General features: G+C 50.5%; 3 protein-coding genes across 3 annotated transcripts; 2 read left to right on the forward strand and 1 right to left on the reverse strand.

The window, feature by feature from the left end:
- Positions 1 to 3119: 3119 nt before the first annotated feature.
- Positions 3120 to 5650, reverse strand: C7974DRAFT_368905 (heterokaryon incompatibility protein-domain-containing protein). The gene is made up of 3 exons (XM_046139920.1): positions 5012 to 5650; positions 4336 to 4954; positions 3120 to 4283 (listed from the first exon to the last, which is right to left on the reverse strand). Exons 1-3 carry the CDS (start codon positions 5623 to 5625, stop codon positions 3441 to 3443), a joined length of 2076 nt encoding a protein of 691 aa, XP_045991806.1. The 5' UTR covers positions 5626 to 5650; the 3' UTR covers positions 3120 to 3440.
- A 264-nt stretch (positions 5651 to 5914) lies between these two features.
- C7974DRAFT_405197 (uncharacterized protein) lies at positions 5915 to 7581 on the forward strand. The gene is made up of 2 exons (XM_046143022.1): positions 5915 to 6938; positions 6992 to 7581. The coding sequence occupies exons 1-2, from the start codon at positions 6144 to 6146 to the stop codon at positions 7403 to 7405; spliced, it is 1209 nt and encodes a 402-aa protein (XP_045991807.1). The 5' UTR covers positions 5915 to 6143; the 3' UTR covers positions 7406 to 7581.
- A 1525-nt stretch (positions 7582 to 9106) lies between these two features.
- On the forward strand, positions 9107 to 11553 carry C7974DRAFT_380843 (uncharacterized protein; the record flags this gene model as incomplete). Its single annotated transcript, XM_046140554.1, has 5 exons — positions 9107 to 9266; positions 9386 to 9444; positions 9479 to 9567; positions 9615 to 9763; positions 10169 to 11553. The coding sequence occupies 5 exons, from the start codon at positions 9107 to 9109 to the stop codon at positions 11551 to 11553; spliced, it is 1842 nt and encodes a 613-aa protein (XP_045991808.1).
- Between the last annotated feature and the right edge of the window lie 735 nt (positions 11554 to 12288).

A 12288-nucleotide genomic window follows, 5' to 3' on the forward strand; every position in this document is an offset into this window, starting at 1 on the left:
GAGCCGAGTTAGGCTCCCTGTAGGCTACGCCGGGCTGATCAGAATCCCGCACCAGACAGACACCCTTCATCATCCGTGTCGCAGTCGTTTCAGTTCCATCTTCTTTGCGCAAAAATCAAAAGTATATGCTAGACCCTCTCACTATCACCGTCAGTGTGGTAAACATCACAGTTCCCGCCTTGCACGGCTTGCGGGAGCTGCTTCACGACCTGCAGCAGCTGAAGGATGAGTTCAACACTATCAAACGCCTGGACGATGACGTGAAGTCCGTTCAAACAGCATCGAAGCTACTATAGGCGATTGGGGGCAGCGAGTGGGACCTACTTGGTGAGAGTGTGGTCGATGAATCGAAGGCTACCGTCACTAGCTATACACAAGCATGTGAGCTCTTCAGGCCTGAACTCCGGCGGTGGATTTGACATTCAAGAGACGGAAAGCTAGCCTTGCGTGACTGAACAAATGTTGGCTTCTTAAAGCAGGGCTCAGTCAAGGTTTCGGCCGAGCACCTCCACCATTGCAGGCTTGCTGTTAACGCAATGGTCAGTATAGCGACGCTGTAAGTATCGTGAAACATTCACGCCACGAGGACGATTCTCAATGCGCTTCATGGTCGTAGCTCGTCACAGCCACATCACGGATGGAATCAAGAACACAATCACACCAGGCAGGCCAATGTAAAGAGCGCTATCACCGCAACAGACACGCAGCTGGTCCTTGTCGAAAACCAGCTAGAAGAGATGAACATCGATAACGACCACGACCCAATAAGTGCCCCTTTTTAGATAGATTCCTGGCCCTGATCCAGCTCGAGCAAGAACGTGAAGCAGTCCAAGCATCAAACAGACTGCTATAGGAGCTTTTATCGAAAGCGCAAGAGGAGCCTGTTGCGAAAGCCGCTGCCCAAGTCCCGGTGAGCTCGTATGTCACCTTAAGCAATAATAGCTCCGGTGTAAAAGTCCAGACATACCATCAATAGAGGATTGGACAACGTGAGGTTTGGAAATCCATTAAGGCGGAGGCGGGTTAGGTGCCTAGAATCAGCGGTTCCGAGACGTGGTCTATGTACAGACCTTTCAACAGATTTGAAGTGACAAACTACCATGCACCAACACGATCGCCGTTGAGCTGAAGATAGACCACGAAAGCTCGCGATCGTCATTTGAGAACCCAAATGCTACGTAACGTCAACCAGTACTTTTTGGATTGCTGCGACATATCCCCAAAGGTATGAAGCAAGACGCCACGATCATGAAGTCAATCGCTGTATCACCTCGCCCATCGCGCTTGCCTCTTCCAAGAGCGTCAAACAAAACGTAGACCTCTCCCCAGCAGTGCTCACGTACAACACCATGACATGCTCGTATTTCGACCATCTCTTGTACCAGATCTAACGGAAATCATCCCGCAATATCCACCGGAGCTTTCGCTTGCCTACACTGAGATGCAGTGGCGCCGTTTTCACATGGGTGACAGGATCATGTCGACATGCAGTGCAGTTGACAACTGAATTGGGGTGGTGAGTGCTTTATTTAGCGTAACCTCTAGGCGGGATAAGCTGTTGGCGTTTCCTGGACAGGAGCTCTGATGGGGCTGGGATTGTTAGACGTGAAACCCAGACCGCCATTAGAACGCTTACCACTGCAGGGTGGAGACAAATTGGACGCAGTTTTCAGCCTCGTCAATGGTGGCGGGGCTGGCGGCGGCTCGCACGGTCGCGGCCGGGTATCTCAGCGGCGAGATGTCGGGCGGTCGATCGAGGCTTGCGTTTTAGGCGGTGGAGACGGCTCCGTATGCGCGTACAGAAGTGGCGAATTGAGCGTCTGGCGCCGATGATCTTGGTATGCGCCCAGAAAGTGGCCTTGAAAGTGGTACTTGATATCATGGTGGAATTTTTGTGGGCAGAGATGGGGGAAGGGTTGGGTGGGGACAGCCCTTGGATACATCAGCTGGCCACAGGTTGGGCTGGCCTCACATTCACCCATTGTGTGTAATGGTAAAATAGAATACACGTGCAAATAGGTCTATCTTGTTGGGCATACAGACGGCTATGATCCACTTCATCGTTGGTGAAGGCCGGTTCGAGTATGCGCATGTGTGGTATGTTTCGATGCGGTACCAAGAAGTCTTAGGCTGAGCGTATTGGCAGTGAGAAGGAGTGAGGATAGACTGGAGCCATCCGACACTGTACAACCATAACGTCACAAAAGGATTATATACAGTGCTTCACCGAAACCCAATTCAATTGATCAATAATTCAACAATGTGCATTGCCATGCGCATGGAATAGCCTATTAGCTATGAAGTTCAGCGCGATGAAGTCACATGCGCGCGAGCTGGGTGGCGACAGTTACCCCAACTTCAACAACGACTGTCACCCCGCGTAGATCATCGTAGTGCTGGACCCTGATCGACGGTCGCAGCTCCAAGTGGGCCTAGCCATCGGACCGCTCTGAATTTCAGACCGTCGTGTGCGTCACGCAACCTAGGGTAGTCGTGATCCGGGGCGGCTATGGAGATGCGATAGCTGACAGAGAGAAGAATTGGATTGAAACTTGGAGACTTGACGGATTGTTTGTTGTTGCGAAATGCTTGTCGGTGGTGATGACGTGGCTATGGCTGTGGCTGTCTGGTATGGCAATGTCACAAATCACTTCGAGATTCTGCAGCATTGAGATTCAAATTGCAGCAGCACCGGTTTCAATTACGATTGGGTTAATACACGAAGTTCACAAGACTCTGCATAACTCTCCGTACTTTGGATACTCTAGCGCCCAAATAAGGCTCAAAAGAACAGCGATAGTATGATGCAGCTAGGTGCTTAAATTAAGATATCTTGAAAAGTAAGTACGATAAAGTAACGTTGTTAGTGCAAACAGATGTTAAGGCTATATCTCACTAGACATATCCTTGAGATGTATCTTATGAGAAGGATCAGGAAAGAGTAAGGCAGAGCTAAAAGGAGAGGCATGGGCAGAGGCAGGGGTAGAGGCAGGTACTAGATAGGGGTAACTTTGCTTTGTCAGCTCTACAGTGAGAAGCGAAAGCGATGCCAAGACACTACTATAAAAGGCTGTAAGATAAGCAAAACAACTAATGTATATCTTAAATTGAGTTGACTAGGTAGATGTTGCAGTTCAAAAGGCGTTTTGCTATGAACAAAGAACACTATGTCAACATTAGTTCATTTTTAGAATAGCTCCATCACCCACCTTACTAGTACAACTCTCTCACCCGTTTTTAGGACCCTATCGACACGCTCTGGTATCAAGATACATGGTGTCTCAGAACAACTACGCTCTTGATGAAGATAAGACATACCCTCTCGTCCCCTCTACTTTCCTCGTGTATGGCTCACAGTTGACTCAACAAGATACTGCATCATCTCGTGGACTTACAGCATGATATTAAGTTGCATGCAACCCTGGACTATTCCTACCGGCTCAAACGATGTTGATCAACTCACCATCGCTTCCATCTCCCTCGCCATTCATGACACCATGCAAATACGTGTCGCCAACAATCTTGTACCCCTCTTTGTGTGCTCTCAGTATGTATGGAATCCTGCATCCCGCGAAAAGACCAACGTCGTCTCCAACCCTCGCGGCAAGTGGAACCCAGCCAATCAAACCCTGCGCAGAGATACCAAACTGTCGTCCTTGTGTCCACAAGCTAAAGCTATTCTCAAAGTCTCTCTGATCTATTTGTGTCTGCGAAGTCTGTTGCACATGGTCGTTATGCAGCTTGACTAGCAAAGTTCTCAAGCACACATCCCAGGCAGTGTTTGTGAATTGGATCATCGATGGAAGGGCGAACGGTACTGCGCAGAAGAGAAACTTGTTTCTGCGGAAGCAGTATGTCAATATCGAGATGGAAAGACATGATATACCCCAGAACGATATTTTCCCTATCTTGCAGACGCGCCTAAACGTGAGTTCTAGCTTGTGGCGTGCTGTTTGAAGTTGAAAGAGTTTTCGCCACGCACGGTAACTACTATCATCAGCAGGTGGATGCTGTGTGTTGCTTGATGAGCGGTTACAGCACAGGGTGCGCCAAAATGCTTCGTGTAGGGCTTCACCAGTAAAACTGTAGACGGGAGTCGCTCCTGTGCTGGAGGACGGCGCAAGTGCCTCCATCGCGGTCATCGCCTTCCCGTGCCAGTCAAAAATTCCAGGGACATGTTTCGAGGTTAGGAAGTCCGACTGGGGCACAAGCTGGCGCATGGCTATCGGAGAAGGAACAATACTTGCAATCGTATCGAACACCGTTCCGCGGACTTGCAGGCTCTTTCAAATACGTTAGTTCGGACTGAAAAGCAGTGTATACAGGAACGTTTACCGTGTTCTGTCCCGTTGTGGTCAATAAGATCTCTGGGCTACGCGTAATGAACGGTCTTTCCGACTCGTACTGGCCTATCAAAGGGGTATACAGCGAAACTTTCAGGCTGACCCAGTCGACCACCCAGCTTGGTTTGAGAAGATCGTCGTTCTCGTCTCGCGTTATACACGACCACATATCTAGTACAGAGCCTGACGGTGCCTCAATGCTTCCATCCAGAATCATTTGGCTGAGTTCCTGGACCACTGCGTCGTAGCTTTTAGAATAGTCGACAAACTCTTCGCCAATATCGTTCGCCAAACCTACTAGCGCAAAGATCTTATCGCGCGGATCTGTAGCATCAAAGCAACGTGTGATGAGCAACAACAACTGGATCCCACTCAGGCCACTATCTCTAAGACTCTTGAAGCCCCATAATCTTCCAGCACACATAAGTTTTGACCGTCCCGTCTCCTGCGCTTCTTTATCTTCCAACACCACTGTCGCAAGCTGCGTTTTGATATTGCAGTTGTACATCTGGAACAATCGAGATGCTGCTTCCAAGATAGGGAACTTTTCGTTGAGCGTCTCTGCTCCGCACCAGATGATTAGCTGCTTCGCACATATGAGTTCCTGAACGCTACAATCTGTCAGCGCAGGCTCGAATACCACGGTTGTAGCTTGTATTGTTACACACATCCAAATACGGCTGAACCACGGCCTCATCAGAAACGCAGCCAGCGCATCGAAGTACACATCCGGCACCTGCGCAGCTACTTTGGCGTCATGATCCGCGATGTTGAAGTAGCCAAGGAATGAGAGGTCTGACCCAAAATGCAATCCGGGAAACATGGCCCATGGCGCGTTCATGGCTTCCAGTAGTTCCAGTGCCATGCTATCAGTCGACTCTGCTTCGCCTAGCCACACCACTACGCACGTTGCTTTCGAGTAGATGGTCTGCATCATACGAACCTGCGATGTCCGTTCGGAGGTATTGGACTGGTCGATGCAGATCGCGTCCACCCAGAGAGGTACATTGATGGCTCTGCGACGGTATTCATGCAGCGCAGTGTGTAGGTTGGACGTGATCAAGAGAGGTTGTGCATTGCACATTATCTGGACAGGAGAGCTTTTGGTGCCCCAGCAATATGAAAGAGCATTGTAGGAGTTTGCCGGATCGTCTAAAGGAGCCTCTGCAAGGGTGCACTCGAGCGGAGAGTCGAGATCACCTGGTTTAACTGTGAGTAAGCGGATGGTACGTCCTTTAAGGCCGTTATGATATATCAAGGGTGACATGGTCAGCGCTACCATATCAGAGAATGCAAGTCCAGGTGTGTTGATGTCGAGTGGGTGTACTGTATGTGACGAGGCTGGCGCTTACGTGCCAAGGCGGGTGGCCTGATTCGTGTTGTGGCTGTGCATCGGAACGCTTTTGTGGGGTAGTCTATATTTAGGAATTCCTACAGTACTTTCAACGCCAGCGCCTCGGCATGTCGGTACTCCGACCTACCGCGTGGTCAGCCAATCAATTTCGTTGCTGCCACCCTAAATCATTAACTTTTGCTCTATTCGCGATCATTCCTTATTCGACCCTTCCTCACTGCCTACCTAGGTACCCAAGAGATTCCGAGCTGCACAATCAGATTAATCATGAGACAGTACTTTGTAGACCTCATTAAGGTATTGCTCTTGGCATTCACAAGAACGGAAGCGTGTGACGATGTCAGGCCACTCAGGCCTCCCACGATGATCTCTTACCGGCAATTCCATCGATTCTAACATATAACTGTACCCCATCACCCAAAGACTGCAAACCAACATACTATACCATGGAGACTATTGCAAAGTGCTATCCACCACTCGATGAGCGCAAAGCCATACCTGGCATGTATTTGCCTGGCACATTCGCTTTAACACTTGTGCCATTTTTCTCCGCTCATCGCAGACGGACAGCCCTCATTGTACTTCCCTTCCTACTCTCACTGTGCCTGTTGGCGCCCTGTTACACCTTTGGCAATCCCTCAGCAGACTTCTACCGGAGCTCGGGCTTTATTATCATGCCGATCTGGTTCATCGAGTTCGCTGTCCTCAGATCCCAGGAGGGAGACACTGCACCAGTATACGTTGGTCACACTGCTCAATCTGATGGTACAATTCCGCGACGGATGGAGGACTGCCCTAATGGATTATCGAAGCTACGTTGGGTTGTTACGTTGATGGTGCCTTCACACCGAGGCATAGGGTGGAATTGGCAGATCAAGAACGTTCCTTCAGACCCAAACGGTCACTTGGCACGACTGGCTTGGATCAAGCTTCAGACTCGAAAAGCCGTTGTGTCATACATAGGATCCTTACTCATGCTGACCATTCTTGGCTTCATGTCTGCCATTGAAGAGCAATCCCAAGGCAGCCCCTCAATAGAGCTTGTCGTGGACGCAATCATTGGCTGGACAGGCGCGATCTGGATCTACTGTCGGTTGTGCTGCTTTTACAGCACATCATCAGTCGTAACGGTAGCACTTGGTATATACGAGATTTGGCAGCTTCCGCCGCTTATGGGGGATCTGCACAATGCCTGGTCGGTGAGGCAGTTCTGGGCCACTTACCATCAAACTATGCGACTGGTAAGTCAGTTCAGCTTTTGTGTAAGACATGCACACTAATCGATGTTGGATAGATGGTGTCGCAGCCTGCTCTACGTATTACACGAGCTCTTGGTCTGCAGAAAGGTACGATTGCTTCTGCACTCAGCCAGCTTTTTCTGTCATTCGGCATCAGCTGCATCGTACACCAGTACCAGATGTTCAACGTCACACGCCGAGACATGGGTGAATTTGCATTCTTCATGAGTCAGCCAGTAGCAATCAGCTTGGAGGGCGTAGGGAAGTGGCTTTGGGATCGACATGGCACACCGCGCTCCAGCACTGCACGGCTAAGCACCCTCCTTGGTTATACATGGGTCTTTCTCTGGTTTTCGTTGAGTCTTCCGATCTATCTGAAGGGTAGCAGAGACGCAGGTATTGTTCGTGATCTCTTCTTCGGAACCACGCTATTTGATATGGGAGGTTCCCTGGCTAGATCGCGTGGATAGTACGGCAGTCCAATGATTGGGACGAGGGCAAGGCATGCTTTGCCCTAACATTCTCCTATAGTTGACAAGAGCACACCGAACTATTCACTTTCCCGTCAATTCCACGTGTTGTCGTAGAAGACAGCTTGAAATGCGGCGGCCCCAGAATTTGATGCATTCGCAACTTTCTCATTGAGTAATGTTTGCTTTGCAGCGCGCAAAAATTAAGGGCGATCACTCTCGCACATGTCTTTAGAAGCGTCTACTCTGGTCAAAGATTTACTGAGTGGCTGTTGGAGCAGCCGTCACGTCACGCACTTTAACTATGGATCGAGCTTCGAACGATACGCCGTCAAGATATTGCTAAAGTACTGGAACTTCAAAAACAGCCGCTCTCTATAGCTACATCATGGTTATTTACAGGTGTTCGACCCAGAACGCAAAGAGAAGCGAGGGCAACGGTTGTTGAGGATCGCCCTCGTACGCCTCCAGTGCATCCTGAGCCTCAGAACCAGCTGGCATGGCACTGCAGTATGCATGCTGAGACATCTAAACTGCGAGCGATGGAGACCAGCTAGCAGCTCGTGGGGACGTATAGTACCTATTGAGGTCTGAGACTTTGAGACCCAAGCTCCTTCGGCAACCACCATGCTCGGATAATGTCGATGGGCTAATTGTGCAGCCCTTCATGACACACGACACCGAAGAGCGCCCACCCACGTAGGGAGATCTCGACATTTCTATTCACCTCACTGCTCAGGTCAAAAGCCGTATTCTCAAAGGAATCATTGCCATTGAGTCCAATTGGGGCAGCAGCTGGAGAGTGACTCTGCGTACAGGTAGCCTCAACATTCAAAAAGAGCGCTCCCTTCAACTTGCTCTGTCACTCGCGCAACTTGCAATAATCCAGCCAGACATCTCTCGTCTCCTATTTACGCTCTTTACTTTCCGGAACCATCAGAATGCGCAAGCATCAATTGTTGGGGAAAAAATGAACTCTAGAACGACAAGCTTATTTGGCACTGTTGAACAGAGTATTCGCTACATCTTGTACAGGGTACTCAATTTCTGGCTAAGCTTCCTCAAGTATCCAAGTTTTCCATCTTCAGTGAGCGTTACAGTCCATTTGAGCGCACAAGAAGCAGCGAAGCTAGGCGCTCCCGCCCCCCCTGTGAAGTCTTCACGCCGCACACGTGTCCGTACTTCACAGCGATCGATTAAACTAGGGAGAAGAGAAGTGGTAGGCGCGTCACTGCCTACCAATTTCTTGCTGCTTGGAGAAGAGCGCGAAGCTCCCGACTCTGACATTGAAGACACCAGCATCCGACTTGGCTTTGACAAATTGCTCCTGTAATCCTCGCCTTCACCTGACAACACATCCAGCCGCAGGTCGACGTCGCAGCTCCCTTCTATCATGACGCGTGATGGTTCGTTCCTTCTTCGAGACCCCGTCCGGCATAAGATCACAAGGCGCCTTTTCGAAGCAAGCGAGAGAACGGGGGACTTGCAGAACAAAATCTCAGAGATCGAACGTTCCTTGAGCCAGGCACAAAAAACTCACAACTGCATGCTCGACCGTCTCAAGACTAGGTAGCCTCGCCATTGATGTTGGGGTTACAGAGAATCTTCTAGAGGAGGCTATCGAGCGATTTGAAAGAAGAAAGCCTGCGGTACTTTGTGAGATCCCATCCAGCCGAATTTCCGCGCTTGGCAGCCACTTTCATGTTAGCGTCTAGCAATGCCAGTGCGTTCGACGGTACAAATGCCGATTTGGCCATTATTCAGCTGACTAAGGACATTATTTTGCACGAGACGGCGCGCACAGGACAAGAGGCGGCAATATCGGCTGTGGAGGTCGTCAAAGAAGTTTGGAATCGATCTCGTGAGATGCTAGTGGCAGACGGGAAACGCCAGCAGACCTTCTGAGAGCTTGTTCAGACTATGTAAAGCTATCTCACATGGTCCATGCTGAATGAGAAGCTGGCTATGATTAACGAAAAGACCCACGTCTGTATTCCAAGGCGTCTTTGCCTTCAATTGATCCTGCGGTCGTTACGAACGTGAGCCTTAGGCCCCACACTCTTTGACATCCAGCTCATTTACATCAGCACTAAACAACAATCCAGAATCCTGCAAGTTATAGTCCCAGTGCGGCTAGTAATCGTTGTCGAATGCGTTACTAGGTACCCAGCGCATCGTGTTGCGCTGTGAAACACCTCAATTCTCACAGCTTGAAGCTTGCCACCAATGCTCTTACCACCGTAACCCACAGATCGAGCGCTCATCAGAATTCATCGGAGGAGCTTAGATACAAGAACCGGACGCGCTCGGCGCGCAAAGTGGCAACACGAAGAGGTCATGGCGTCAGCGAGCACGAGTGTGAGTGCCCGCTCGGAACCAACCTGTAAAGGCGATTCCTTGGAGAGACCTATTGTGACACTTTGCTTCGTCAAGGGCCTTCATGTGTAGGCATGCAAGTCCAGGGATTTTACGATCGAAGAAGGATGGTCAGCTCACCAGGAGACTGCCATCTGCTTGGAACTCGACCTAAATAAAGCAGCGACAACCATAAGACTAGTCTACCTCTTTTCCTGGGAATTCTCTAGGAGTATCCTCTCTACTATCGACATCGACGATGTTTGACCCAGAAGTAGTAGAGCAGAAAATCTAGCAACGCGCAAATTTCTTGGCTACCTATCAAAAGTCGATCGCAGCGGCCTTCACCTCGAGGTTCTTAGATGTGTCGTTGACCCCACCTCCTTGACTATAGCTCCTGAGCTCTAGGCAGAAGTACGAAGCAATCTGCTAGTACAATCGCAGCCAAGCCACCACCCTTGTTACAGCCACCAACGGCTTGTAAGGCAGAGTTGCAACATACTCTAGCAATCCATCACCCCGAACCGCGCCGAGGCTCTTCACGTACGATGAGCTCTTCAATTCGATCTTCAGAACCTGGTGCCGAGCGCCTGACTGGAGATGCCAATGCCAACAGCACCCGACTTTTCGACTCGATTGTCTACGACTCCCAGAGCTCTGCCTCTGAGGAGACAGTTTGCACGACCGACCAGAGAGGAGACAAATTCGAGGACATTCATCGGGCTAGTCAGGAAGGTGCAAAGGAAGGCTGCGACAGATTGGTGCAGGCAGACCGTACTATACACTTCCGACCAACGATTTATAACGCCGATCGCGAGGCCACAGATGATCCTAATTGTTTACTGTCTGTAGCAGCTTCGCAGCCTGCCGCGCACCTTTTGTCTGACCTACAACACACACCAGACACCACACCAATGGCGCCGCACCCCGGCCTGCCAGGCCCGCGTCGCCAGCTGCCAAGCCCTCCTATCAGTCCAGTAGCCGTCGCTTCACTCTCGATTAAGACTGAAGTGAGCTTTGCAGAGACGCTGCAGACTGAACTCGACACGAACTTCCCACTCTCAACTCAGACGCTGCATCACATTCTCAAGCTGCTTGTTCCAGACTGCGAGGCCTATAAGTGGTATAATGCTGGATCTCCAGACAAAGTCGGATTTCATTGCGAAGCGCAGCTCACCCAGCGTCTAGACGCAGTCGTGGTCTTCGTCGCGCTTTTCTGGTCCTCTCGATGGATCTTGCTTCGTTATGTGCGCCCCAGCCAGACTGTTCAAATTTTCGACTCGCTCCAGACGGACTCTACACTGCCGGCACTACTGCAGCGAACTCGCGAAATCGGCCTCCTCCTAGGTAGAGAGTATGAGACCACGCAGCTTGTCGACACGAAGCAGCCCACCAACCCATCCGACAGCGGTATCGCGCTCATTGTACACGCTCTCCACGCGGCGGCTGGTGTGCAGGTGAGCCGGAGCGTCAACATCACACTTTGGCGGCTCCTGTTGCAGCGTGCCTTTGCACAACAGGTATCCGAGATTTCTCAGGGCATTGTCATGGATGCCCCGCAAGGCCGTACTGGCGCGGATCTGGACGCTGCAATGTTGCTTGTTCGCCAGTTGATGGTGCAGGCGAAAGGCACGCAGGAGGACGGTGGCGTGAATCTGGTCGCGAGCTTTTCACAGTTCTCGCTTGCTGAAGGGGAATTGATGAAGGGATTTTTTGAGGGAACTCAGGCCCTAGAGAGGCTGGCAAGGGTTGTGAGAATCATTCGGACATCCCTAATGGCGCTACCCACTTGAGGACTGGAGGGCTCTGCGGAGATTGCGATTCAAGCAGAGCTCACTCGGTAATGGATTCTGGGAGACCAGAAGGCGGGAATTCACACAAGACTGTGTCACCATTGTCAAAATTCGAGGTTGCTTGGTAGAGCTATGAGCGCCATACAAAGCTGTACCTTTCACGAGCATAAGATTATATTCAGCCATGGCTGTGTACGATGATTGTAGCAGCAGTCTAGCGCCTCCTTTCCGGGTAATGAATGGTGCTGTTTCACCCAAGTTGTCTACATTGTTACCCCCTAAGGCTGTCACAGGCTCTCAGTGGGTTGCTTCATTGGACGATATTACTTTGCTTGCCATATATTTCTAGAGTGCGTTTCCTACCCGCGGACCAGCACACATGCACTGAGACATGCAGGAATACACATCTATCAGATAGCAATCACTAATCCCTCAGTCTTCGGGTGTGATCTACCGCGTCATCGGACTCTCTTAGAGTCGCACGATGTGCTGTCATGCAATAATTCGAAAGTCTGGATCTTTGCAACACGAGCGATTGCGACCGACATATGTGAGTCGCGGACATTTGAGGGTGCGTACATGGTAGCCTGCTCTCGCAGTCGCTGCTTTGAGTACACTCTTTGAGACATGACCAACAGCGCGTTGGAAGAGAGATGGAGACGAAAGTGGCAAATGAACGACACTGTGGATGTCGCCAGCGGATGCTGTCTACACCGACTTGGTTTGTCCACCACC

The sequence above is a fragment of the Boeremia exigua genome, assembly GCF_020726555.1.
Source record: "Boeremia exigua strain MPI-SDFR-AT-0100 chromosome Unknown C7974scaffold_14, whole genome shotgun sequence".
Classification (NCBI taxonomy): Eukaryota; Fungi; Ascomycota; class Dothideomycetes; order Pleosporales; family Didymellaceae; genus Boeremia; species Boeremia exigua.